Consider the following 27,911-nt stretch of genomic DNA (forward strand, 5'->3'; position numbering starts at 1 on the left):
AACATTCAGAATTAACGTTAATTATGAAAACGTAGGAAAATGAATGAAAATGGATCATTGAAATGCTATGCTATACACTTTGTAAACATGGATAAGATTATATAATAATGTGATCTTCAGTGCTTGAAGGTTTTCCTAGATATGTAGTAGCCATAGAAAACCAGTAATCCAGGGGTAGCCAATGTTACGGACTACAACTGCCCATCAACCTCAGCCAGTGGTCACAGATAATGGGAGCTGCTCACAAAATGGTGGGGGGTGGGTGTCAAATTGGCTACCTCTGCATTAATTAAAAACAAGTTACTAACTTCTTACTTTCAGAAACTCTCCAAAAATAGTAAGAAAAACCTGACCACACACTGATGCTGAATTCTTTAAAGAAAAGGCTACAGCTGTTAACCCATTTAACACGGTGCTGTCCACAGATAATAAACTGGCATCCTTAAGTAAACTGACAGGAATTTAACAGCCTTTAAGGCTTCAGGATCAGGGTCTGTTTTACTTCTTGCAATAAAAACAGTTCTTTGAAACATACAAATACACCACTTATGATATGCTAGTAATTATTAACAATTTGATAATGTCTCAACGTAAAATTGACGCAATAGTCTCTAAATGCCTCTTGAGCAAATCACACTCCATTTTTTAATTCTCGTGAGAGATGTAAACCGGAAAAACGCTCAAGTAGAAAATATGTCTTTTTTCACACGCAGTAGTATACAGTGTGTTTCTGTTTCTTTTTCCTTTAGAGGGTGGATATCCCCATGCAAAAGGATGACATTTCCACCATGTATATGTTCAGTTGCCTTCATTTTGATACCTTTCCTTCGTTGCACAACAGAGAAGTTGTGGTTGGTTTGTGTAATTCCAGTTGATTTTTATTTCTTTAGTTTTGGGCTCAGGCAAACACAATGTAAGCTTGAAGCGAAGCTTTTCGGATTTATTGAACGCTAATGCCTTGATTGTTCTTGAAATGCCGATAGAAAGAGAAGTCCAGAAAAAAATCCACCCACACAGAGCAACCTTTTCAGCAGAATTGCATTATCTTTCGGAACAACCATCTGTGCAAGATCATTTGTGATCAGGGAAATTTCATGCGCCACACACACAAATATAAAAGTGCTGACAATAATGTTGAGCATGGGATTGCCAGGAATTAGAACCAAGATCCCCTTGGTATCTGCTGCCAGCCAGATATGGTACTGACAGATGAAGAGCTGGAAAGGGAGAAAAAATGAAGTTAGAATTGCATTTATCATGACAATAAGCTTTAACCCCAAAGTTGGTTTGGAACATTAGGCAAATATGCTATAAATCGTATGATATCTGACATGTTTGTGTCACAAGAGCAACAAAGACTTTAATACAGGCTAACGTCTTATGCAGAAATGCCAACAGGATTTCCTGGTCTGGTACATGGACCATGCATTCTGCCCCACTTGCAAAAGAGGGCACAAGGTCCCCAAAGTTTGCATATACTTTGTGTCCTAGGCAAATTTGTGTCCTCTCTTGCAGGTATGGCCCCAAAATGAATTAGGGGCCAAAAACAGGTAATAATATCTACCACCCAGAAGGTCAACAGGCAAAGTTCGCCCCACTCCCGCTTTAATTCTACATCCATACTAGAAAATGTTTAACGTGTTGAATTTCTGCTGGATACACAACTGTCAAAGACACAAGAGTCCTCCTCTGCCTCAGTGTCAACCAGAAACCATGCACAGAACTCAAGCCTCATGAGTTGTAAGCCAGCTGTGTATGTTTTTCATCACTGGCTACATTGCTAGTATTTCAGGTGGTAGCAGAGATGGATTTAAGATTGACAGCACCAAGTTCCAGATGCCCATAGTTGGACAAATTCAAAATTGCTTTGTTAAAAAATGAAGCAGTGTATTATAGGAACATTTTTGTGCCTCTATATCTATACCATGTAATAACTATAGTAAAGGTAAAGGGTAAAGGGACCCCTGACCATTAGGTCCAGTCGCAGGGGACTCTGGGGTTGCGGCGCTCATCTCGCTTTACTGGCCGAGGGAGCCGACGTACAGCTTCCAGGTCATGTGGCCAGCATGACTAAGCCACTTCTGGCGAATCAGAGCAGCGCATGGAAACGCTGTTTACCTTCTTTTGACGTGCTTTTGAACTGCTAGGTTGGCAGTTCTGTATATATTGTACATAATGCCAGATAACAAATCAACTATAAAGTTTTATTGTAAACAGACTTAAGTGTTTGATCCTTTAAATTACAGTAAAATTATACTACTTGCCTCAAGGGAAATTCTGCCAAACCAAGCGAAAAATGAACTATATACAGAACGTGCATAGCCAGGTATATTCCTGATAAGGATAAAAGCTAAAATCTGAAAGACAAAAGAAGCTACGTGAAAATATGTCTTAGGCTGCAATCCTGTTCACTTAGTTGGAAATAAATCCTTCTAAACTCAATGGTTATGAACAGACAACCTAAGACTGGATTAAAAGCACATCTATTGAATGTATTTCATACATTTCCTAAAATGCAAAACCTACTCGCTTTCAAACTGTGGGGCAGAATGTTGCGTTCTGGGAGTAGTAATCAGAATTCTGCAATGTGAAGATTGGGGTGTGTGAGGGGTAGAATAAAGATCCTAGCCTTGTACAGTTGCTTCCACTGAAAAACAGCTAGTGGGGCCTTTGCAAAGAAAGGTATTAGATATCAAACAGCTAACATCCCAGCTAACGCCATAGCTGAGCATATGAGAATGAGCCTGTGTGAGTCTTGGGCTCATGCACTTCCTGCTCTCCATCCAGCAAAGTTGTGAGGATACTGGAAGCAGCTACTTCCTGGTTTAAACTAACCACAGTTTGTTGTTGCATCCCAACGGAGCCAAACTGTGATTAGTTCAAACTATGGTTTATCAACACAAGCCAGTAAGCAAAACCTGTCTCAAAAAGCCAGTTTATGCAATTCCAACCTATATTTTAGCATTACATCTGAACCAGGCCTCACTGAGCACCCCAACATATATATGAGAAAATTAATAAATACTGAGACTCATCAGCCCCAGACCACATGGCCAATGGCCAGGGATGATAGGAGATGTAGTCAACAATCTCTGGAAGGCCAAAGTCTCCCCATCTCCGCACTATGGCATCACATTCTACCTTGGGTAGGAAATTGAGCACAAGGTGGGAGAAGGTCAATGAAGGGAGCTCAGCTGGAGCTCAAGTCCTCTTGTCAATGTTTGTAAACTCTGGGATAAAGAATTTCAGGCCGGGGGGGGGGTTAAGTTCTGTCCCTGAGGCTCTACTGTAATGAGGGAACAGTCTGGTAACTTGATAGGGGAATGCCAGCCTCCCGAAAGAGAGATGGCTAGATGTGTGGGTTTTGGCACCTGACTGCAATATTGTCCGAACCCTGTGCATAGGGACCTGGAGTCTTCAGCCCAACTCTATTCATTTTATCATGTATTTTGAGATTGTCAGTCTGCAAAAAGGGACTTATTTTAATTAAATGCATGTATGCTGCTCTTTGATTGAAGAGTGGAATAAAATGCTCTACAATAAATAAATTGCAGACCTATTGCTATCACAGTAGTCCCATTATGTTCAAATACTCTTACTTAGTTTCGCTTGAATATGTTTATGATCAACCACACAAGTGGGCAAGAGGGAACTACCCCAGACAATTGAACTATGTGCAGCAATCTAAGGTGCACGAAACACCTTAAATTGCTGCACATTGTTTGACTGCTCCACCATTACTTGTGAAGGCCAGATTTCTCAGTAGTTTTGTAAGCCTTAGCACTTTTACATCCTGTTTGAGTGCTTATAATCAAAGACTGTAATTACAAACAACAAAGGGAACACAATTACCTGCACAACTGAAACCGAAGGATGCATTTCATTGCACTCAGTTTTATTTTTACAACTGCTGGCCCATATAGAGTACGTCTAAAATATAAAACATATATATTAATATACATTTATTTATTTATACCCCGCCTTTCCCCCTGACTAGGACTCAAGGTGGCTTAGAGATAGAAATAAGAATAGCTAAAAACATAGGGGGGAACAGTTAAAAACAATTAAACACTGATATAATTAAAACTACATATATGGATGGAGAATACATCAAAGAACACAATTATTTTGCAGTGCTAGAAATGAAATTAGTTTATTCAGTGGAACAGCAGTATTGGCCCTACAAACTACACTTTTGACTGCAATCCTATGCAAGCATACCAGGAAGTAAGCCAAATAAAATGGTGTTTAATCCTGAGTAAACCTGCACAGATTTGGAGCCTTAGAGATGGTTTTCTTCTGTGTTGAAATACCCCTGATGCCTTTTCCCCCCTCAGAAGTTCTCTACTTTATTCAGTGTAGTTGGGCAAAACTCTTAAAAAGAATGTCAGCAGACCAATAACCTTGGCTTCTTATGGCATGCCTAAGGCATGCTACTTATTTTCATGAAGACTGTCCCTACTTTGAGTAACTATTCTGGAATTAAGAAAAACAGTAGCTGAGTACGGTATCTCAGAAACTTACCAAAAAAGAAACAACTGAAATAAATAATAAAACATTTGAAACTTTGCTTGGAAAGAGTGGCTCCCCCTTTCCTTCTGAGAGGACTTGCTGCTTTTGAAATGTTAGATAAATAAAAGCAAACAACATCCCATGAAAAACGACCTGCAAGAGAAAGGAAGAACTGCTCAGTTGAAGGATTTAGCAAAGGCGCAGTTAAGAAGACAGTTCAGTTCAGGTACCCACACGTAATGGGCACATTCACCAACAATGTCTGAATTTAAAGAACCAATGCCAGTCTCTTAAGGCACAACGGGATGAAGTTAGTCTCTCTGGGTCAGGCAAAAGTGCCCAATGTGCTCAGTCTAATCATGTATTACTGAGCAACTGTCTAATATACACAACTCCTGAGATTATCTGATTGCAACTCCTATCAGCCTCAGCTAGCATGGACAACAATCAGGGTTTGTGGGAGTTGTAGTCTGACAACATCTGGAGGCCGCAGGTCCCCTACCACTGGCTTACAGCCACTAATTTGCGTTCCTCAAGGTTTGCTGCATACATTTTCACACATAGAGGCAGCTAGTGAAATAATCAGAGCAATTTACTAAACTTTTTTCTTCTTTAATTTCATTTTTCATTTAGTTCAGATTCCTGCATTGCAGGGGGTTGGACTAGATGACCCTCGGGTTCCGTTCCAACTCTACAATTCTATGATTTGCAGAGTGAGATCATAATTTGCTTTCACTCGCATAAGACTGGCAGCCATAATTGACAAAGGCAAAGCACACAATGAATATTAAAAAATAAAAATAAACTGTACATACGTATCTATCTAATTTCCACCTAAACCACCATTCATAGATGCTCCCATTTAGTTCAAAGCACTTGGACAATGGCCAAATAGAAAAAATCTTCTCAAATGCACCCTGTAATAAACAGACATGAAAAGAATATAACTGTTCAGTCACATCAATGGGCGATATAACACAAACATTCAATTTCTAACAGCAGGTAAATGGAGATGCTCAGGGACCTTCATAAGATTAGAATAAAATACTGTACATTTAAGTCCAGCATTCTAAAATCACAACCAGCCTATTAGGATTTGTCCCCATGTGAAAATACCCATTCTTTCACATTATAATGTTCCGCATCTCAAGACTGGCAAAGAAAGAGATTGCCTTGTGCATTCTGCTGTTGTGTACAAGGATCTATGGATCAGGGCCACAGATTGCAATGATGTAACGTATAATTACAGACACTATCTACACTCAACGATTTGGAAAAAGAAACATTCTGTTTCTTGGCTGTAATCAGACATAAATCCATGATATCCATTAGTGTGGATTACAGTGGTACCCCAGGTTACACACACCCCATGTTGCGGACGTTCGAGTTGCAAACGGCCGCACCCCGGAAGTGTTTCCGGAGCGCGCGCGACCCCCGGATGCGCAGAAGCGCTCAAATCATGCTTCTTCCGGGTTTTTTTGTTTGTTTTCCGTGCATTCGTGATATGCACGCCCGCGTTACGTACTGCGACCCAGAATGGATCGCGTACGTAACCCAGGGTACCACTGTACTTATTAGATGCTTTCTGTGTTCAGGCTGAGAAAACAACAAAAATGAGGAAAAGACTACTAACATGCAAGAAAAAGAACAGTCAGAAACCTATCAAGCAATTCCTCCAGGAAAGCTGAAAGTTGGCCAGATGTACAATTTAGTTTAGTATTTTGCTGCTGAAGAGAGTGGTTTTCAAACACTCACAACCCACATTTTCTTTTCATTTTTTGTGACAGTAAAATTGCTGAAGAATATCCTTATTTTAAAAAGAAACAAAAAGGATGTATCCATGTTTCCTGAATAAAAACAGTAGAGGATTTTGCAATGTTTAATAAACTTTTCTTAAAGTTAAAATCTTTTTTAATCAGCTTTCATCAAAGTAAAGCTTTTAACTCTCCTATTTAAAAAAAATGGTTGGATGCCCTGCAAGTCTTCAAATGAAAACAAACAAACAAACATGTCCTTTAAGTTTCTGAAAAGAAAATACATTTAAACTCTCTCTCTCTTACACACACACACACACGTTTTGAAATCCATGCCTAATTGTGAGGGTGTGAATAATTATTTCCAAAGGAACTAGGAATTGAAGATTTGCAAGTGTTTTGTAGAAATGGTTGTGAACAATATTCTCTGTTAGTCAAGTGCCATTCAAATGCTCAGAATAAGGCCACATACGCCATAAATCTTATGCTGAAGTCACAGCTGAGTTGCATTTTAGCCATGAAGAGCAGGTAGCATTGGCAAAATGAAAACATTCCATATCCAAAAATATATACAAAATATATTCTCCCATTCAGCTATGAGTTTTTTTTTAAATGCACAGGCTGAATGTGGAAGCACATGCTTCTCATGCAGTTCCTCAGCCTGAGCACAGCCTGGTAAACAAAGCTGGAATCCCATCAATCAAGAGAGTGGCGTTGGGAGATTAATAACAGAAACTTCAAACCAGCTGACAGGTGCTATTCCAATGTCTTTTATCTGGCTGCTGCTCATCTGGGCTGCAGAATTTCCTATTCTAAAAGCTTCAGAGTGGTTCACTAGACAGAGACAGGAATACAGTTTTCCTGAATATTAAATCAAATCATTCTGCAGCTAGATGTTTTCAATTATTTTATGGTCAAATATCAGAAAGCAAATATGATCTGGTTTTCATTTATAAAATATTCGTATTTTAATATCGACAAAATGCTGCAGAAATAATCTTGTTGTTCTAACTGCTCCTTTTCTTAATCTTAGAAATGCCCAAACATTTAATGCCCAAACATTTTTGATATGCCTCTCCTCCACCTCACTAAAAAAATGTTGGGAACTGGGTTTTAGCAGCCAAGTCTACCAAGGTTTAAGCAAAGCAGGGGGGGGGGGGGATACTCTCTCCTCAAAACAAAACAGTCAGTTTTGGATGTCAGCACAGGCTGATGTGCTTTGTGAAAGCAGATGCTCCACCCTCAGACCTCTGAATGAACCCAAGCATTCCAACACCAATTTCTGTGGAAACACTTAATGGGTTTACAAAAGAGCTAAAAGCATGTCCTTTGCTCTCAGATACCATAACCTGTTCCATACAGAAGCAACAGGCTGGTTGCTGTGGCTGTCCCATAGCTGCAAGTGCTTTGCTTTTGAACACAGCTTAAATGTTTGCTTTCTAACATGCCTTAGAATCCAAATATTTAACTTGTACCAAAATATACAAATCATACAAACCTGAGAATATGCTAGAAAATATATACAGACGAACAGGGAAACTAGTTTCAGCAGTAAACCAAAATGCCAGAAGCAACTGCCTGTGGACAAGAGCAAAAACAAGACTAATGTTAGGTAGTAAGTTTTTTTATTGCATTAAAGGGCTCACCCTTTGATGTAAGTAAGTAGGCTAGGCCTGCCTCCTTTCCCTGACCATTCCCCCATCTTCGACCCTCCCTTCCCACAAATGGCCACATTAACAATGATAACCTTTGACTACCTTCTTTTATGTTATTTGGGTCAGCAATTGAGGCAGGTAGAATATTTTTGCTTTACAAAAGTGTAGTTTGATTTTACTATTGAGAATGCCATGTTTTAAAAAACCACAATACTATTTAAAGTTGAATATAACTGAATGCAAAATAAAGTGCTTAAGTTATTTTAATACAAAAGAGAATCATATTTACCATTGGCCTTCTTCTGGACTATTTGAGGCCACAGAGCTAATGTAACATATATGATCATAAACCAGACAGTGACTAGAGGAACAAAGTAATAGAATTGGTAAGACCGATCCATCACTATGCACAACACCACAACCAAGAAGTTCAGTCGAAATAAAACCTGTTAAATATTGGAGAAAAGGGGAAGTATTTCTTTATTAAATGTAAGGAATGGCAAGTGATTTTTCATGTGTATTTTAGTGCAAACAACTTCAACAAAGTAACATTTGCATCTCAAGTGACAGAATACCACAAAGCATTCATATATTGAATTATTTATACTACAGTAAGCTTACGTAACAATTTTGCTGATCAGGCTTTTCAAAACATAAAATGAAAACAGTTTAAGAGAAACCAGCCTTCTACAGACTTGCTCTATCCAGCTGCTATGTATGCATAGAATAGCGTGAAATTAAAAAACTAACACAACACAAAACAAATTCTTGCCTGTATAACTATTGTTACTGGGTATCAATCTGTGAAGTAACCATTTCTTCTTCTTATTTAATATTAAAGGATAGCTATTTAGAGTTGTGGGTGGCTATAACTTTGGTTGCATGGTTATGTATCTCAGGTTACATGAGGCATTAGGCCTCAGACCTCTGCAAAAGTTACAATGTATGGTGCTATAAGTGTTGACAGAAGCCTTGGTTACAGATTATTATTTTTAATTACCTGCCCTTCATCCTAAAGTCCCAGGGTGGGTCACAACATTAAAACTTATTATTAAAGACAGTTTAAAACAACCTACAATTCCAAAAAGGTGGGTCCTAAAAACATACACTTGAAATGTCAAAAGCCAGGATAAAAAGGTACACACTCAGCGTTCTCCGGAAGCTATATAATGAAAGTGCCAGTTTTACAACTTAGGGGCTACCACAGAGAAGGCCCTCTCCTAGGTTAACCCCCACAACAAATTCTTTTGTCAGCCTCAATGATTTTTTTGAAGTCTTGCCTCCTACTGAATAGGGAACAATCCAACATTGGGAAGTGGCAGTGGCAGCGGGCAAAGTAGTGGGTTACATTTGTAGCGGTCACTCAGAATTATTTTTATACACATAAAAACTTAATTCACTTCTTACCTGACACACTCTATAAATGCCAAAATCTCCTTTAATCCAGAAGTATGAGAAATGCCCGTAGCCCGTTTGGAATAGATATGCAGCAACCAATACACGGATGTGCATGTACACTGGCAGAAACTATTAATAAAAATGGAAATTGTATTTTTTAAAGCTAGGTAACTTTCAAAGATTAAATCCCACATTAAAGTGTGCAAAATGAGCAAGTTTCCCCCCCCCCTCACTTTATTTCTGCTTTTGAATACTATCTCGTTTACAGAACTTTACAGCTCACTATGTCTCACCACCTTCTAAACTTATTCCAGATTCTGGACTTCCTCAGTCCAGCACTAACCAACTGTCTATTCCACAGCTGAACAGGCAGGGCTCACTATACAAACATGCTTGTGTACAGGTTGGCACTGAATTCAAGGCTGTGGTGATTAACCTTTTGGGAGCTGAGGGTCACATAGTCAACCTTTGGTGGTGGTGAGGAACACATGTCAAAGCTGGATGTGTCCTGAGTAAAAGTGGGTGAAAATGAAAAGGACACATGGTAGGAGGGGGGCTGGAAGTCACAAAAATCTTTTGGCATAACCAAATCACAGCAGATGACCTACAGTGGTAATTAGTGAAATATTTATTTTTTTAATGTAGACATTTTGTGGGGCATTAGCAGGCATGGAAAGCCTTCTGCTACCATAGTATTACAGTGGGGGACCCATAGCAGCAGTAAGAAATAATTTGGGGGGGGGGGTTCAGGGGGGTTTCATGTGGCCCATGGGCTAGCCACCTCTGCTAGGGTTGGTGCAATAATCCAAAAGTGAAATTAGAACAGAATAGGACATCTCACTTTTCTTAAATCATCCAGAAGCATCATTAAAACAAAACAGCAACCATTTCCAGATTAGGTCAGGATGATCAGACAATGGGGAGGGGGTGAAGTTACCCCTCCAATAAGGTTCTTCTGCTAGGATAATTCATATCCATTGTGGATAGTTCTGAGAGGAAATATCCACCTGCCTGAAGATGGGCACCATGCCCAAGGTCCATTTTCAGAACTGTTGGGTTAAAATTTAGTAAGCCTATTAAAGACGACATCATATTTCAGTGGCATCCTCACCAATTAAAACACTTTCATGCCCAGTACAGCACTTTGCACCATAGGTGAAATGAGGAAATTAAATTGTCACTTTTTTTTTTTTTGAAAAGTACATCTTTCAAAACAGATCTTAATCACCCCAATATGGAATTAAAACAGAGAAGACAGACTTCATTTAACTATTCAACTTTTGCTTCAGTAGTAAATCATGCAAGACTATTCCTCATGCAAAAATTGTTAAAACTGCAAAACAAACTTACAGTACTTGCTCCAGAGATATGATAGATCAGGATGACAAGCTGCATCCAGCCTTTCCATTCATCTGTTTGTTCCCTATTTAACACCTTAGTCTGTGCAAAATAAAAAGAGAGCATTGCTATTCCAACAAGTGCAAGCAGAGCACTACGAAACAAGGAAACACTATTATGGGGTGGATGTGTCTAAAACTACTATGTGAAGGGAAGTGCAATAACCATTATTCTCCAATTATGTTTTATGTATTTTGCACCACTAGGAGTGGGCTACAATCCACATGACTGATACAGAACTCTGTGCAAACAGCACGACAACGGCTGAGTGCTTTTGCTCCCCATCTAACGCTAACATTGTACTCTGTCTGATAGACGGTTTTCAAACTCAAGGGACAGAGGTCCCTGTTGGGAGCAGGGAAAGAGAAGCCTCGCTGAATTTACATTTGGCCACTCTGGCTCAGGGTCATGGACTCTTGAGTAAATGTTGTCGAAACATCCACAACTGCTCATCTGTTGTTTATGCATGGCATTTTTCTGGAAGTGACAGTTTTACCTGAATCTATTTACAACAGGGTTGGGGATCCTTCTTCTGCCCGAGGACCACATTTCTTTGTGGGCAATCTTCCAAGAGCTGCATGCCAGCGCTGGACAGGCCAGAAGCGGGCAGACAACTGAAGGAAAACGTTACCTTTGTACAGTAGACTAGTTTCTACATGCACCTCTCACTGTCCACCATCCAGGCAAAAAAGAAGCATTAACCCTTTTTTGCATTGCTTTCATTGTTATTGTAACCTGTTTAAAATTGTAAACTCAATAAAAAATACTTCTTAAAAAAAGAAAAGACAGGAACATTGCCAGAGTTCAAGGACACATCCCAGTCAAGCAAAGAGCCTGTGATCTTGCAGAAATAAAAACAAAAATAAAACAGGCTTACCTCTTTAGTATTTTCCGTGTAAAACACCCCTAACACTAGGATATAGATGATTGGTATGAAGAAGGATGAGTGAGTGTAAAACTTGTTTTCTTTCATGAACAGATTTGCTCTGTCACACAGGTAGAAGTAACCCATTATCAAACCAAGTCTGCATAAACACTGTAAGGCTGTCTCTAGAGTAGAAACGGCTGAAGCGTTGGTGGCAGGTTTCTTCTCTTCTCCACTCTCCATATCCGTACATGGCTTATTCTTCTGGTGATTGTTACGACGTATGAGAACAAGAATTAAATATCCAATTATGGAGGAAGCAAAAAAACCAAAGGCTAGTTTTTGTATTAAAGTGACAGGTGGCTGAGGCTGGCAGCACGAACCATCGATGGGCTTTATAAACTTGTTGCAGTGAATGTTTATCAGAATCATTGCATTCTGTCCAGGAAAAAAAAAACATAATTCCAGCCATTAGGATATGGAATTGAACACGTTGTACTACTCACACCGATCAAGTAAATGAATGGCAGGTTGTTGTTGTTTTTTTAAAAAAACATAAAACAAAATATTGTTTTTAATTTGTTTCACTGAACAGGTCCAAACTATGGGCATCAAGAGACAATCTTTTTCTATCATCCAAGGGCCAAATTAAATGAGATGTTGGGAGATCCATGATTGGATCTCCCATAGTTGAACCTAAAACAAAACAAAACAAAATGTGGAAGATCCCATCCTCAACCTCACAAACATTTGGGGTTTTTGACCCTTTGTATTCAGGGTGACAACACTGCTAGTATCCACTGCTCACTTTCTATTTTTCTAATCTGTGTTTGACCTACTTCCACCCCCAAATTCCTTTCAGAGGAATGCAGTGTGCCGATTCTGAAATTACACTTCCTGTTTTTCACAAAGATGCTTTTTTAAAAATAGAACGTAACTTAGTATTAATACAGTGGTGCCCCGCTAGAGAAAAACTCGCAAGACGAGCAACATTCGTCTAGTGGAAGCTGCCCCGCAAGACAAAAAAGTCAATGGGGCTGCTTCGCAAGACGAAAAATTTTCGTCTTTTTTTTTTCGTTTAGCAGAGCGCGGCTGTCATTGCCGCTTCGCTAGACGAAAAAACCACTAGACGAAAAAATTCGTAGAACAAATTATTTTCGTCTAGCGGGGCACCACTGTACAGTACCCCCCCGTCAGCATTCAAAAACCTTTCCATATATCCATTGCATTCACATATAACATTAAACCATGGATTAGCACTACATGCACACTCATACTTCTGTGTGGTTGGAGAACTTTGCTATTTTCAGTTTCATAGAATTCTGGCCAACTTTGTAATCTGTGGTTGATGTAGGGTTGTTCTGAAATTCCCCCAAGTTTGTTTTAAAGCACTATCCAGGACTTTATGAAGTAGATCAAATCCTTCTCCTAGCCACATATGGGGGGGTGGGGAACAGTGCTAAACTATGGTTAGGAGTTATGTCTACAACAGCCCTGTAGGCAATCAGCAATTCTGATTTCTCTAAGCATCACATCCTTAATACAATGCAGTATACAATTATCTACACTGTGTAAAATATTTTTTATTAAAAAGTTTGAAAATATTTCTGTAAACAATACTTGAAGAGAAGTTTCATTATTATTTTATTTTATTACTCACCCTTACCTCCAAGGTCCCAGGGAGGGTTATAACATTTACAATACAATATTAAAAACCCATTAAAAACTTACAACTGCTAAAAATGCCGTTGCAACAAAGTAGTGTCTAATAAATCTAATAAAAAGTAAGAAAATTTCCTACAATTGTCAGTCTTTTGGCATTATAAATCTCAAATGCGGTTTTCTATAAAGAATAATAGAATCAAACAATTGTACAGCTGGAAGGGAGCACGAGACTCATCTAGGCCAACCCTCTGCAATGCAGATTACTTACTATTTCTCTGCTTGATTCAGAAAGGTGTATACCATCTGAGGACTGACTTATAGTTTCTTCTGCTATCAGCCTAGATACACTGAAAATTTTTACTTTAGCTTTTGAGTTTTTTGAGCTGCTGTTCAGGATACTGATTGCTGCTTCATTGTAGGCATCTATTTTCTCATTAGTGATCATTTTCCTGCTTTCACTCAATATATCTTCATAAACTGGATCTGATGTCAAAAGAAAATGGGGATTTTAAAAAAAGGAATGAATAAATAAATAAATACATACATACATACATACATACATACATACTCAAGCTCTAGATATACTATTCTCATCCGCTAAATGATCCACTAAAATAAGCCTCACATGTCTCTCCAGTTAGACCCTTAGAGGGAGCCCTTTTCAAGTCTGTGCAGAGGGGAAAACGCTCATAATATTGGAGCATTTTTCATTCTGCAAAGAAAGCAGTTTGCATTTAAGTTACTAAGGGAAGCACTTTGAACACTGCTTCCTTTGGAAATAAAAAATGCTCCTTTTAAAAACCAAAGGCACTTGAAGCCCCTTGGTGCTGCACAAGGAGCTTTGGAAATTTTGTGCTTGTCGCTTAGGAAATGCAGAGCCCAGGTCTTGCAGAAGAGTTTGTGCTGTGCTTTAAAAATGCCCAACAACCTGGTGGTCAGGCATTTGGGAGGCACTGTGCAAGGGGCTTTGCAGGCAAAGTCAATTGCCATTGCCTGCAAAGCCCCTTTTGGCCTAGGCCTGCCATTACTTCCCCACACCTTATGTCAGGTGTGGCGCAGGTGGATGTGGCTTGGCCAAAATGGGATGTTGAAGACGAGTTTGGATTTGATATCCCACTTTATCACTACCCTAAGGAGTCTCAAAGCAGCTAACAATCTTCTTTCCCTTCCTCCCCCACAACAAACACTCTGTGAGGCGAGTGAGGCTGAGAGACTTCAAAGAAGTGTGACTAGCCCAATGTCACTCAGCAGCTGCATGTGGAGGAGCAGGGAATCGAACCCGGTTCACCAGATTATGAGTCCAGAGCAAAATGAAGCTTCTCTGTCCCTGAGTTAAGGCATGATAGTACCACAGTATTTCTTGCAAGGACAACAAATAAGCTGTCTAGTCTCAATTTGCTGATCTAATAATGAAACAAGCATCCTATTCCTATCTATTCCAGTGGCATTAAAAGGTATCTATTCATGAGCAAATCCTCTCAAAATTTTAGCTTCTCGTCTTTCTAGTCAGTTGACCTATTGCAGCCTAACCAACCATTTTTTCCCAAAAGTGGCCAATGCTCTGTGCAGATACTGTGCAGATATTAAGGAATGTGTTTTGCACAAACTGAGAAATGGATTTACCAGTTATGCCATTCACAATGTGGGACAAACAGCAGCAGCTGTTCTTGGAATACATCATAGAATAAATCTGGTGTGGATACTGATATTCTGACTGGAATTGCAAGTATTAAATACAAAAATGCTTAGCTAATTAATTTGTTTCGCCACAAGACACAACAGCTATGTCATTATTTTACCTTGTAAGACCCAGTAGACATCACTGCTCTTTGCCAGTTTTTCCAGAAGAGGGGCAACTGATGTGATATTGATTTTATACTGTGTGAGAGCTTCATTGCTGCCATTGTGAATACTGATAGACCACTAAAAGAGTATTAAAAGTGAATCAGTTAGCATACGTATTTGTGGACGATATAATCAAAATGGTTCAATATCATTAACAAATCTTAGCTGATGTTTCAAAAACAGGATAGCTGAAGTAGATAAACACAAGAAAATTCTGAACTCTGTACTCTTGGGTAAGAAGCATAGGATATTATGAACTGCTGTTGCTAAATGACTTTGATGCAAATTTAAATTTAAAAAGACAACTACCTAAAATTGACAAAACATACTATTAAAACATTCAAAAATTATCTATTGCTCCTTTGGCAGTTTCAAATATTAAATGATACCCACAGCACACATCAGTCCCCCTATAAATTTTCATTCCATAAGACAGTAAGACCAAAGAAGGTGTTCCGTGCCAGAAGTATCTGTCTATAAAATTAAATCTTGTTCTAGAACCAGAGAGACAGGGAGAGATAGAGATGCACAGGGAAGCTTAGGCTGTGAGTTACAAGACAGAAGTGTGAAAGGTTAGTTAATGAAAAACAATACAGAGAAAGAAGACCTTACGGGATTTTAAAGGTCCGAATTAAAAGACTGTTTTAATTTTCATTTGGCCATTGCAGTGACATATTAGATGAACAGCTTACCACAGCAGCTCCTGCTACAACTATGTGAGGCTTTGGAGAAGAACCCTATGGAACAGTAAAAGGGAGGTTAGTCTTTTCAGTGTCTTCATAAAGGACATGAATAATCAAATGTACTGTACTACAAAAATTATTTAACCACATTAGTCCACATTTAAACCTCATTTTAAAAAGGAAAAACCTCCACAAGCTTTAATCAATGCACAAAATATGCTGCAATTGATTTGGAAGCAATTAAGTTATGACATTATAGAAGCACTGCTGATGAAGGGAATTGTGGAACTGTTTTCTACTTAACAAAATCTAGAATGTCACTTAAATTAAATATCCACTTAACTACACTGTACAGTAGGACATTACTTTGTAATTGTTTTGTTTTAACAATGCAACATCCTAAACCTCTGCAATTTTCACCAAGGAAAGCAGATTATAAACCCCTTTGCAAAGTGAGCCAATCAGTTCTTTCCTATAAACAGAAATGCTACATGCATGCTGTCCTCCCCACTTTCAGGTTAAAAAACAAACCTTTTTTTAACCTCCTCCTTATTTCTCACTAGCCCTATTCCTGGAAGCCATCGCTGCCTGAGTTGGCTCTTTGAAAGAATAATGGGCATTTTAAATAAATAAAGATACACTTCAGAGTGCAAGTACATATTAAAAAAAATGCACAGCTGAGGGATAACTAGCAGCTTAATTTATACTATTTTGAAATTTATTTCAGGACCAGAACTGCCTAACGTACCCCCCAACCCACCCCACCCCTGGGATTGTTGAAGTATATTGCCATAAAGCAGAGGTTTTCAACCTTTTTGAGTCCACAGCTCCCTTGACAAACGACATTCTTTCTGTGGCACCCCTGTCCGGTTAGCCCAGTTATGTCACCCCTTGCCTGCAGAGCAGGCAGGCTCTCACCCCTTTTCAAACAGCCTCCCTTGTGGAGTGTTCCCTCAGCCTCCTCTCCCCTCTCCTTGGGAGTCTTCCGGGCAGCAGCTGCTGCTGCCCCTGATCTCTTAGCTGCCCCCCCCCCCGACCCCAAAGAGAGGTGCCTCCTCACACTGCCCCACAGGAGCCTGGGACTTGCTTGTTTATTCCCAGCAGCAAGGGCTGGTGGAATGGCTGGCTGGGCTCCCTCACCCACTTGCTTGCTTACTTTGAGGCTGCCTCAGCTCCTGGCAACCAGCACCCCCTGGCCAGCTTCAGAGGCACCATTCGCCGGGGGAGCTTGTAGCCGGGGCTGCTGCAACAAACAGCCACACAAGCCTTGAGGAGGCAGAGGCATCAGAGGAGGGAAGGAAAAGAAAGAGGGATAGAGGCCAGGGATGCCCGCAGCACACCTGACCATCGTTCAAGGCACCTCAGGGTGCCACAGCACACTAGTTGAAAACCACTGTCATAAAGGAAGTTCAATAATACAACTCACTTCAGTCCAAGATTTGATAAGCTGCTTCATAGAGCCATTGACTTCCGGATACCACAGAAATTCCTGAGGGGAAATGGATGAGTTTATTAGCAAGTGGTTTACTCTCCTGAAACAGTCAGCTAAGGTGAGCACTAAATGTCACAACTATTGACAGTACCAGCAGCGTTCCATCTGCATTTTCTACCGCAAATGTATAACACCTGTAAGTAAAAATATGCATGTACACTAAGCTCCTGTGCTCATGTTTGGAAAACCTGGGCCAATCAGGTTTTTCAGACACATGAACACACATATCTTCTTTTAATAATTTATGCATTTTTGTAGAAAACACTGCTGCTGTTACTTAGGGGACGTGGTGGGAAGGAGACTTAACTACTCAAATAGGAAACTGGATTGTTTTCAGCGGTAGGAGTATTTTTGAAATGATTTTTGTTATATTCTGCAGCACTTAGTTCCTTCAGATATGCAAGTATTTGTCCTCACAATCCTCCTAACGCCTATCCTCCTAACACCGAGGGCAAGACAACCAAGGAAAACCAGCCCAAAGCACAATCTTCTTGAGGTTGTGTGTGTTGCAGCCAGTGCAAACTGTGGAAGCACAGCTACTGAGGCAAGATATCACTTATAGATTACCCAGTGTTGAAAGAATTGCACTGGCTGCCAATTAGGTACAGGGTTAGTTCACATTTTGGCATATAAAGCTCAATACAGCATGGGACAAGGACCTTGAGGTGCCTTTCAAATCTATGATTCAACTGACCAAAGGAGGGCCTCTTGAAAATACCATCTTGTCAGGAGGTCTGTTCTGCATAATGTAGGAATTGCTTTTAGTGTTTTGGTACCTACCATCTTAATTATTTCCCAATTAGTATCAGACAGGGGCCATCTCTGTTGCCATTTCGGCACCTACTGAAGACTTCAACAAGCCTTTCAAATGCAGATATTTCTAAGTCTGCATCTGCATTGAAATTTTGTTGGTTTTGTTTTTATCACTTGTTTGCTGCCTAGGGCTCCTTTAGGAGGAAAGGTGGGATATAAATTTTATAATAAACAAAATATGAAAGTACTACTTTAGTAAATATTTATTTTTAAAGGTTTTTTATGTTGCTATACTTCACCCTGGTGTTTTGTGAAAGGGTGGTATATAAATATTATAATTAAATATAAATAAAACAAATACACATGCCAACTTCTTTTCTTCATTCTAGTTTAGAAGCAACTGGGAATGCTTACCACTTTAAGTGAAGATGATTTGTCTTCAAAAGGAATGTTTCCATGCTGTCAAAGTAAGAAACATGCAAAAAATTACACCAGTTTCCAGAAATCCATGACTGTATTCATGTTATGCTAAATTCTTAATTTGATGTTGCCTGGTTTGTTTTGCTTTTTAACTATAAATAGCACTTACGTGAAAAGAAGGATGAGATAAGGGAGAGAGAGAGAGCAGGAAACAGGTTTGGGACTATGATGCTGCAAGAGAAGTTTTTAATTTTATTCTCTCACCACATAGTCCCAAAAAACCTCCCTCACCCCCACCCTGCTTCAAAGTTGCATCAGGAAAGAGGGTGCCATTGGTAGCTTCCCTCTTGACAAGAACAGCAGCTTTGAGGACCAGCGGAAGACAAGAGATTTTCATCCAGGACTCCAGTGTAGGCCTATATTTCTAATGGTCCAAAACCTGATTACAAGCTCTGCAACTACTATTTAGGGGGGGGGAATAAATACACAAAGCCAAATGTATAATTTGGGGGCTTTTCAGGCACACTTCAATTATTCTCCAGTAAGTAAGTACAGTGCCCTTTAGGTAAAATAGCTGCTAACACTGACATAAGAGTATTTTCAAGGGCTGGTTCTTAGTGAGACCAGGTCTCTCTCTCTCTCTCTCTCTCTCTCTCTCTCTTTCTCTCTCCCCCCCCCCCCCATCTTTACAAGTCGCCCTCTACTAACAGCCCTGGAGCACACCATGAGGACTTTCTCTTTGCCTGGAGTTCAGATTAAAATATCTCAGACTGCCTTCCCTCTCTCTCTCCTTGGGTTCCTGAATTCATTATTCTAAGATAGTTCTCCTCCTTTATCTGTATCTGAAGTGCTGCACTTCAGGATGCTGCAGGCTACAGCTAAGTAAAATAGGCATCAAACTTGTACATGGTTCAGGCACAGAGAAGCCAATGGTTGAAATGTATTCATGCCACCAACTTCTAAATACAAAGTTCCCAACTGCATTCTTCAGGTTTCCACTATTAACCACCTGTCTTTTCAGCAATTGGTTCTTTTCTCTGAAACTGCTTGATTAGCTCTCTTTCTGAAGTTCCCACATTCGTTATCCTGGTTCAGACATCACATTCCTGATCTGAAAACTAGGGTGCCCCCACCATCTGCTGCCTCCTCCCATTCAGACTCCCCTCGTTCATCCAGCTTGATACAATACTTTGTGGTAAACTTCAGCATAACGAGACAGGATGCCCATATTGAAAAACTGTGGCTTGAACACTCTTCACAAATCAGAACTGGAAACCAGGAACAAAGTGTAATTTATAATCCTGGTCTGTACCCAGTGCTCAAACCTGAATTTCCTGGTATTGATATCCTATGTATAACCACCTGCTCCTGAAGAGACTATCAATGGCCTGTGTGCAAAGGCCTGCCTTGAAGGGAAGGCAGAGTAGAAAACAAGAAAAGCCTAGGTCAAGGAGCTACTGCCACCAGCTCCTGTAGGCAGCCTAAAAATATTTTGCAATATTTATTTGTATTAACATTTTAAATCATAAACCACCTTGGCAAGAAGGCACTGTACAAATGCAATAAATAAAAAAGTATTGTAAGGGGAGGGGAAAAGTGGTGGAGGAACACATGGGCATACTGTGTTTTCCTAACCCAACCAAACCTGATTTGGTGGACCAGGAATGTGATGTCTAAACTGGATCAATACATTTTCAACAGAAATACCTTTACAACTAAAGTACCGGTATTACAATGACAGTAGTTTTCTAGTAATAACTGTGATAAAAGAAAAATATAAAAACCATACCTTGACTCCATCCTCCTTAATTTGAGGGTTCAGGAGTTTCACAAATGAGTAGAACAGCTGACGAATTCTAGAATCACCTATAAATGCAATATGTTTGTCTACGAGGCAGGTTTTTGCTTCACTGTAAAAACAAACATTAATATTGATTTTCTTCAAGTATGACAGAACAAAAGTAATTCACCCCCCCAAAACTGCACTGCAGAATATTGCGAGTACCAACTTATATCCCATATCCTTGACAATTCAAATTTGTGGGAACAAATTTTCCTTTTTCTTATAAAACACTACATATATTGTTATACATTTTATAAATTGTTATGTTATACTGTCTTGCCATTTTTACATTCTATTAACTAAGAAAAGAGAATTGCAACACTTTAAGACTGTGCTGGTGTGCTGGGCCTCCAATTCAACCAGTTACTGGGAACTGCAAGTGGGCAGAGTGCTGTTGCGCTTATGTCCAGCTTGCAGGCTTCCCACAGGCATCTGGTCAACCACTGCGAGAATAGGATGCTGGACTAGATGGGCCATTAGCCCAATCCAACATACTCATCTTATGCTCTCAAGTAAGCACATTTTTAAAGAAATCAAATGCAAAAAGGTAAGGTTGCTCTGAAGAGGGCAGGACCCACTGATGCACCCTTCTCTCTGGTATATTCATTCTCTGGGGTGACTGCAAAAGGCTTTAGAGAATGTGAGAACTCCTCTTTACATAATATCTAGCTGCTACTAAAACGGTTTGAGATCAACTCTGTTGGAGGTGGAGGAATAGGGGTTTTATTTCCTTCACATTTTTTTATAGCCTTGAAGCAATTAAGGTACACAAACTTGCGCACTGACAGGCACCTTAATGGTGCATTACTTCATGCACCAAGGCTGAGGGAGGAATTATTAGATGCATCCTTCCCCAATCTGGTGCCCTCCAGGTATTTTGGACTACAGTTTCCATCAGCTCCAGCTTGCCTGGCCATGCTGGCTACAACTGATGGGAGATGTAGTTCAAGATCTTTGGAGGGCACTGGGCTCAGAAGGCTGAATGAGGTGGGCGGGATTTGCCTAAATGGCTGCTTTAAGCACCGGTTTGCAATTTTAGGCAAACTGATATGGTTATGTGAGAAATTTATTCATAGTAAGCAAGATACAGACTAACAATCATTACTATTTATTTCATTTCTGCTGACAAAGTGAAATCACTAATAGGGATAGGAGAAACTCACATGAGCAGCACAATCACATTATGTGCCATATGATATTTACAGTGTAGGTCTAAAATGTAATAATCCCAGAAACTAACACTTTACATTTAAGTGCACACTTATGATATTTTCTTCTTTAAGGGAAAATTTAAAAGTAGAATACCTTACCTCTGCTTATATTTGTGCATCATACAGCCGTGAGGCTGCCATACTTTCTCCCCAATAAATCTTCCACTAGAGAGAAGATGCTCACAACTATCATCACCTTAAAAAAAAATAAAACACAGACTGTATTATCATTCATCATCTTTTGGTCAACAGCTGTGTTCACAACCCACATGGTAAAGACAGGCATTTTATTGCCAGTCAGAAAAGTTACAAACATCTGGGCTTCAATGTAAAAATGCTAAACTGAGTATGAGTCCAACACCCCCATTATCATTCCTTCAATAACATACTACTATATAGTAGTGACATCAAATGCTTTTGGCAATATGTACTTTAAAATGAAGGATCCTAATTTCATTTGTTCTGCTTAGTTCACACACATGCACAGCCCAGTTACAACTGGCAGCTTTAAAAAACAATGTTCAATTTAACCATCATAATTAACCCCCAAAGGCCAGGATTAAAAATTAAGTCATTTAAGATCCATGTAAGATTAATGAGGAATGAAGCCAAGGAACTCTGTGCTCACTTCCAAACCAGTGCAGTATGTGTTGCTTTGTCACTTATGTGATCAAAACTGTGAATTAAATTTTTTTTAACACATGATCATTACACTCTAAAAAGACATTGGTTTTACAGTTTAATTACTGGATTGCACTGCTCTGACAACAAAATTGTAATGACAGAAAAGTATTACACTTTAATGTAGATGCAACAAAGCCAGGAAGGAAATGTTGAGAAAATCTTAACAGAAGCAGAAAGCTGTATCACTCCTACTTTGCCCAGTGGCATGAGGTTTGAAGAAAAGCTATCTCTACAAAATTAACAAAGGACATTTACCTAGCAACTGTGTGAAACACAATCACTCACAACAATTCTGTTGTTTGCCCTGCACTTGGCCAGCTTCTAACAAAACTGAAAATTAATAGTGTGGGTAAGAGAATACGTCTGGTGCAGGATTAACTTGGGTAACAGCTGTTATCTAGTAAAGAGGCTTGATTATGACCCGACTTGTACAGCAAGGACCAAAAGATGGCCTGCTAGGTTCTGGTCCAGAAGAATATGGGATCCCATGAACAGCATCTGCATCTACCTATGTGAAACATCCTCCAACACTGAAGAAGACAGCTTCTGCTTACACAAGGTTACATTTGCTTTTTAAAATTACAGACATTTACACCTTCCTCCAAGTACTCCCATCTCTCCCTCCTTGATCATGTTACCTTAAATTCTTAAATAGCGTAGTTTCAGTCTATAGTGTTTAGAAAGAAAATAGATTTGTGTAAAAAGTAATAACGTAAAAAGAGCACTGCTGGATTAGACCAAAGGCTGATCAACATCCTCTTATCAGTGGCCATTTGAAGCCTATGGGAAGACTACAAGAATGCTGAATATCTTATCACTCTTTTCACAGTAGAAATTAAAATAAACATTTTTTTAATTACCCAGATACGAAGCATAATTCCTTGAACTGGTGTCCTACAATCATGATTCTTATCTTAGATTAATACATTACGAGAAAATATTTACCGCACAAGTGCTGACTAATGTAAAAATTATATATTGTGACCAAAACTCCACACTACGATTGCATAAAAAGAATTAGAAGGTTGCTTCCTGCTTAAAACACAGAAGTACCCAATCTATTCAAGAATACATTAAAGATAATGATTAAAGAATGGTGAATAGATGCATGTCAAATGGCCATTAAATAATGTTATCATTCCTCAAATTTAAGTGCCTAATATGCTAGTATTCCTAAAGCAAACAACTATATTCAAAATTACCAATTTATTTTAAAATACAATAAAACCCCACAAAACTTTAGGGAGCTTATAGAAATTAAGAAGCTAGAACTTCTTCTGGAGCTACAGTACTTGTCATCAGAAAAACATCTGGGACTCTGCATTCAACAAATTCTGCCTACTCACACAAGGAATTATCACTCACTCTCAGAAATACCATATATCTCTGCAGCTGTTGCCAGTTTTCAAATGACTCTTTTTATCTGGTTATCAATCTGATTCTCAGTCTTGGAACAGCATGAACCTCAATAAAATACAAAGGCTTCTACCGGGGGGGAAATTGGTGTTTGGATGTTGTTTGCAGACGATGCAGCCTTGACAGTGCACTTCAAGGAAGCTCTACAGAGACTCATAAACTGTTTTGCCTAAGTGGAGTGTGGCCTCACCTTCAAGCCTTACAAAGACCAACATCTTGGGTCAGGACATTGCCAGCACTCCATGTATCAGCACTGGTGATCACATGCTCAGGGGTGTAGTAACGTGGGTGCAGTGGGTGCGGAGTGCTCCCTGTGCCACGTCTCCGGGGGTGACAAGGCATGCAGTTTGCCGGTGGCGCTGCTCCAGCACCATACAGATGGTGCTGGGATCCTCTGCTTGCAGCTGCAGCTGCATGTAGAGGATCCTCTGTTAGCGGCTGCAGCCATGTGCAGAGGATCCCGGCACCATCCATACGGTGCTGGAGTGGCGCCGCCGGCAACCCGCTACATAGCGCACATGCACGGCGTCGCTACGTACGACACATGCTTTGTATGTAGCGGCGCTGCGCATGCGCGCTATGTAGTGACACCCCACCCCCGGGTGCACGTCATGTGCACCCCGCTCCGGGTGCACGAACGGCTTCCTACAACTCTGCACACACACTCTGGACAAGCGTATTGGTAAGGCAGCCGCAGCAATGGTGCATCTCTCAAAAAGGGTATGGGAGAGTGTGATGCTAACAACCAGTACCAAGATGAAGGTCTACCACATGGCAGGACAGAGTCTCAAACAAATATATGCTCTTCCAAGACCACATTCCTACCATGTTTGCACTTCCGTCTCAGTGACGTCTAGACTGGCTTGGTAATGTACATAGAATGGAAGATGGCAGGATCCCCAAGGATGTGCTCTACAGGGAGCTGGCATCAGGCAGCAGGCCGGTTGACAAACCAACTCTGTGTTATAAAGATGTCTGCAAACGTGACATGAAGGCTGACAATATTAACCCTGCCATGTTGGGAATGCCTTGCAAATGACTGCAGTACCTGGAGACAGACAGACAGGTTGTGTATCCAAATCAATGACCAGAGGAGGAATGACCGCTGGGAGGAGCACGGAGAGAAGAAGCGCCATAGTGCATCTGCACCAGCGAAACCAAATGCCTTCATCTGCCCCAACTGTATTGGTCTTTACAGTTACAACAGGCACTGTTAACTCCTCAATGGTTTAACTTTACCCCCAATGGCACACTCTTCCATTGTCTCTTGAGACAGATGGATGCCCACAATAACAAGCTTCCTTATCCCTTTTTGATAAAGTTGCAAAATGTTGCACTTTTGGAATAGTTTATAGAAACTTAGAATCAGAGAATTGTACTGTTGGAAGGGACCATGAGGGCCATCTAGTCTAACCCCCTGCAATGCAGGAATCTTGTGCCCAGTGTGGGGCTTGAACCCATAACCCTTGCGCTCTGCTAACTGAACTATCCCAGCTATTGTCAGTTTATGTTTTCAGACGATGCTTAATATAAAGGTACTCTGGAGATAAAAGATTTTTCTTAAATCGAAAATTAATTAATTGTCTCACAAGGAAAAAAAATGTGAGGCTCAATAGATTTTTTAGATTACCAAGAAATTAATTTTAATTTTCAGAAAATGTAGTTTCCGGTGTTAAAGGTAACTGATAAAATAACACCAGCAATTCTTTTTACAGGCTCTTGATTTTGTGAAGCAAACTTACATTTGTGGATAGCTCTTATGACTATAGTCCTGTGCACAATAAAGGGCTTGAGAAGTTCTATTTGGATTCAACAACTTTCACTCCACCATCAACCTTAGCCTAGACCAGTCCATGAAAATAGGTTCACTTTCTGGGCACTACTATGTAATTTACGCATTAGCAGTGCCTTATATCAGAAACCTACTGACCACAGCACATATCTACACACTTCTAGCTTCTACCCAGACCACACCATAAAATCCACTGTATACAAAGCACTACAAAAGCAACTATATCTGTTCTGACCTGTTAGACAACTCACAATTTAAGTATTTGCATCAGACATTTCTTATACAACATCCACTCAATGAAGCGAAAAAGCAGACCAACAAGGCCAAGCTGGTACCCAGAAATAATGTTGTACAGGTGAGACTTACAAGTGGCAATTTTCACTTGTTGTCACCTATAACACCCACATCAATGATCTTCAGCAATCCTGGAGAGTAGTATTTATTTCCCTCTCACAGATCCTGGGAGAATTCCCAGTATAGAGTACTCGATTTCATGCTGAAGCACAAAACAACTTGTGTGAAGCTACAAGGACCCCATATAAGGAAGATTTTTTAAAAAATTATGCAGCCACAAGTGTTTCTATTTGAAACTTTATTTCAATGTTTGGGTACTGTAAGAGCACTCTTTTAATCCTCCAGCTTGGAAGGCTTTTCTTTGGCTCTTATATGTTAAGATTTTGCTGTCTTAATGATTTATGCCATTTGACTCTACTGTAGATTTTATTTTAGTTTGATGTTTACTGTTTGAGGAGACCTTTGGGCCAAAAAAATGGTATATAAATAAGCAGAATAATAATATAAACATACAATGCACCGATCACCACAAACCACAGGACACCATACATTGCATGAAGTGATGACCACCCACTAAAACAAAAGGCTTGAGGAATTCAAAATACTCTTACTTCCAGTCACTCTGAACAAAAACATCTGAAAGCTTTTTAGGGCAGTGGGTAGGATTTCGGCCTGAGTTTAGTTTCTGGATGTTAGTAACCCAGATTCAAATGTTAGAAGCTCACTGGGTGGCCTTGGTCAAGCCACTACTCAACTAACCTATCTCCTTTGTAGCAAACAAAATAAAGGTGTATTGGAGACTCAATTCAGATGCTGGAGTGGACATGGGAAGCATTGCTTCCCCCAACACTTCTGTAGGGAGCCCTGCTTTGTCCTGGTCTTCACCTCTGCCACCACTGTTGTTCTTGAAAGCAAGCATATACATTTCTATTTACAGTGCCAAATGAGGGTAGTACAAAAAAGAAGGGGGTCATAGCAGGGAGAGGTCTTAATCTTTTAATTTAGGATCTCAAAGCCACACTTTTTCAACGTATTGCAAGCACACCACCTTCTCCTACCTTGCATTGTCAGCAGCTTCTTGCAAAGCTGCCAGTTTGCATGATTTACACTCCTCACTCCCACACATTTTCTTTGTTTATACTGCACACTCCTAATTAGCTGCACAGACCTCAGGCTAAGAATTTAGTTAAACAGCAACCCTGAAACCGCTACAACTTCCTGCGTGGGTAATAATTTCTTTTAAAAGAAAAGAAAAATGCAGCCAGTCCTTCTGAAGGGAGAGAGCACATGTTCTGCCTGGCAGAAAGCTCCAGACTCAAGTCCTGGCATCTCCAGAAGCAGAGAGCAGGTGATGGGAAAAGGGGCATCTGCTTGAGTCCTTAGAGAGCCACTGCCAGTCAGAGTTTGCAACACCCGGCTGGCCAGACCAATAGCCTGTCCCTGGTTATAAGGGGATTTTCTATAGTCATTTTACATTTTTTATGTTGTGGATCGCCCTGTGATCTTCGGATGAAGGTTTAGCACACACATTTAATCAACAAGGTAAAACATGCTGTGCCCAAAGTCAAACAAGCCTGGATTGTTTAATTTGGACAGCTGCTTCCTGCAGAAACCCGCACGGACCGGCTTCTCCTCTGCCCTTAAGGCGCTTGCTGCGGTTTTCTTGTTTGTTTGCAAACGCAAGCTGGAGCTGCCAAGGCAGGTGGATGTGGCGTGGCGGCGTGGGGAGACAGGATGCTCACGCCGTGGCGAAGTTTGGCAGGTGTCAGTCACCCTTCCTCGGCCAGCTAAGCGCTTGCTTTACAACTGCTTGGAGGAAATGGGGGGAGGAGGGAGAGACGTACCTACCTCCCAGAGACACCTGAAGTGGCGGCTTTCGCCCGGTGCCAAAGGAAGTCCCTTTCAAGGAGGCGGCTCCCCCATAACTGTGGCGGTGGAGGAGGAGGAGGAGAAGAGAGGGGCCACATTTCTGCTCCCAGCGGATCCCCAATAACCACGGCCAACTTATCCGCTCCCTATCTCACCTCGTTCCTCCACACACGCCCTCCTCCCCGCAGCCCCTTCCTCACCTCGGTACCGGCGCGAGGCGGCGTGGCAGGCGGCGAGCAGCAGGACGGCGCCCAGCGCCAGCGCCTTGGCGCTCCTCACGCTGAAGTAGTGGTTGATCTCACGCTTGCCCAAGGTGTAGGCCAGGGCCGCCATCTTGGCTCCTCCATGACAACAGTGCGCGA

The 27,911-nt window shown here is 40.5% G+C and overlaps 1 protein-coding gene across 1 annotated transcript; it reads right to left on the minus strand.

Moving 5' to 3' along the window:
- On the minus strand, window positions 1–27,911 carry CASD1 (CAS1 domain containing 1). The gene is made up of 18 exons (XM_033165611.1): window positions 27,750–27,911; window positions 21,594–21,690; window positions 20,230–20,350; window positions 18,435–18,479; window positions 17,202–17,264; window positions 15,785–15,829; window positions 15,047–15,170; window positions 13,516–13,730; window positions 11,595–12,020; window positions 10,670–10,759; window positions 9,329–9,448; window positions 8,211–8,367; window positions 7,765–7,844; window positions 5,328–5,429; window positions 4,525–4,665; window positions 3,853–3,930; window positions 2,265–2,357; window positions 1–1,217 (listed from the first exon to the last, which is right to left on the minus strand). The coding sequence occupies exons 1-18, from the start codon at window positions 27,880–27,882 to the stop codon at window positions 951–953; spliced, it is 2,397 nt and encodes a 798-aa protein (XP_033021502.1). The 5' UTR covers window positions 27,883–27,911; the 3' UTR covers window positions 1–950.

The sequence above is a fragment of the Lacerta agilis genome, chromosome 12 (assembly GCF_009819535.1).
Source record: "Lacerta agilis isolate rLacAgi1 chromosome 12, rLacAgi1.pri, whole genome shotgun sequence".
Taxonomy (NCBI): domain Eukaryota; kingdom Metazoa; phylum Chordata; class Lepidosauria; order Squamata; family Lacertidae; genus Lacerta; species Lacerta agilis.

Coding starts and splice junctions, on each gene's coding strand:
- CASD1 (XM_033165611.1), bottom strand. CDS start 27,882: ATGGCGGCCCTGGCCTACACCTTGGGCAAGCGTGAGATCAACCACTAC. Junction 20,351..21,593: donor ATGCACAAATATAAGCAGAG/GTAAGGTATTCT, acceptor TTGTTTTTACAG/TGAAGCAAAAACCTGCCTCG. Junction 15,830..17,201: donor TTATCAAATCTTGGACTGAA/GTGAGTTGTATT, acceptor ACTGTTCCATAG/GGTTCTTCTCCAAAGCCTCA.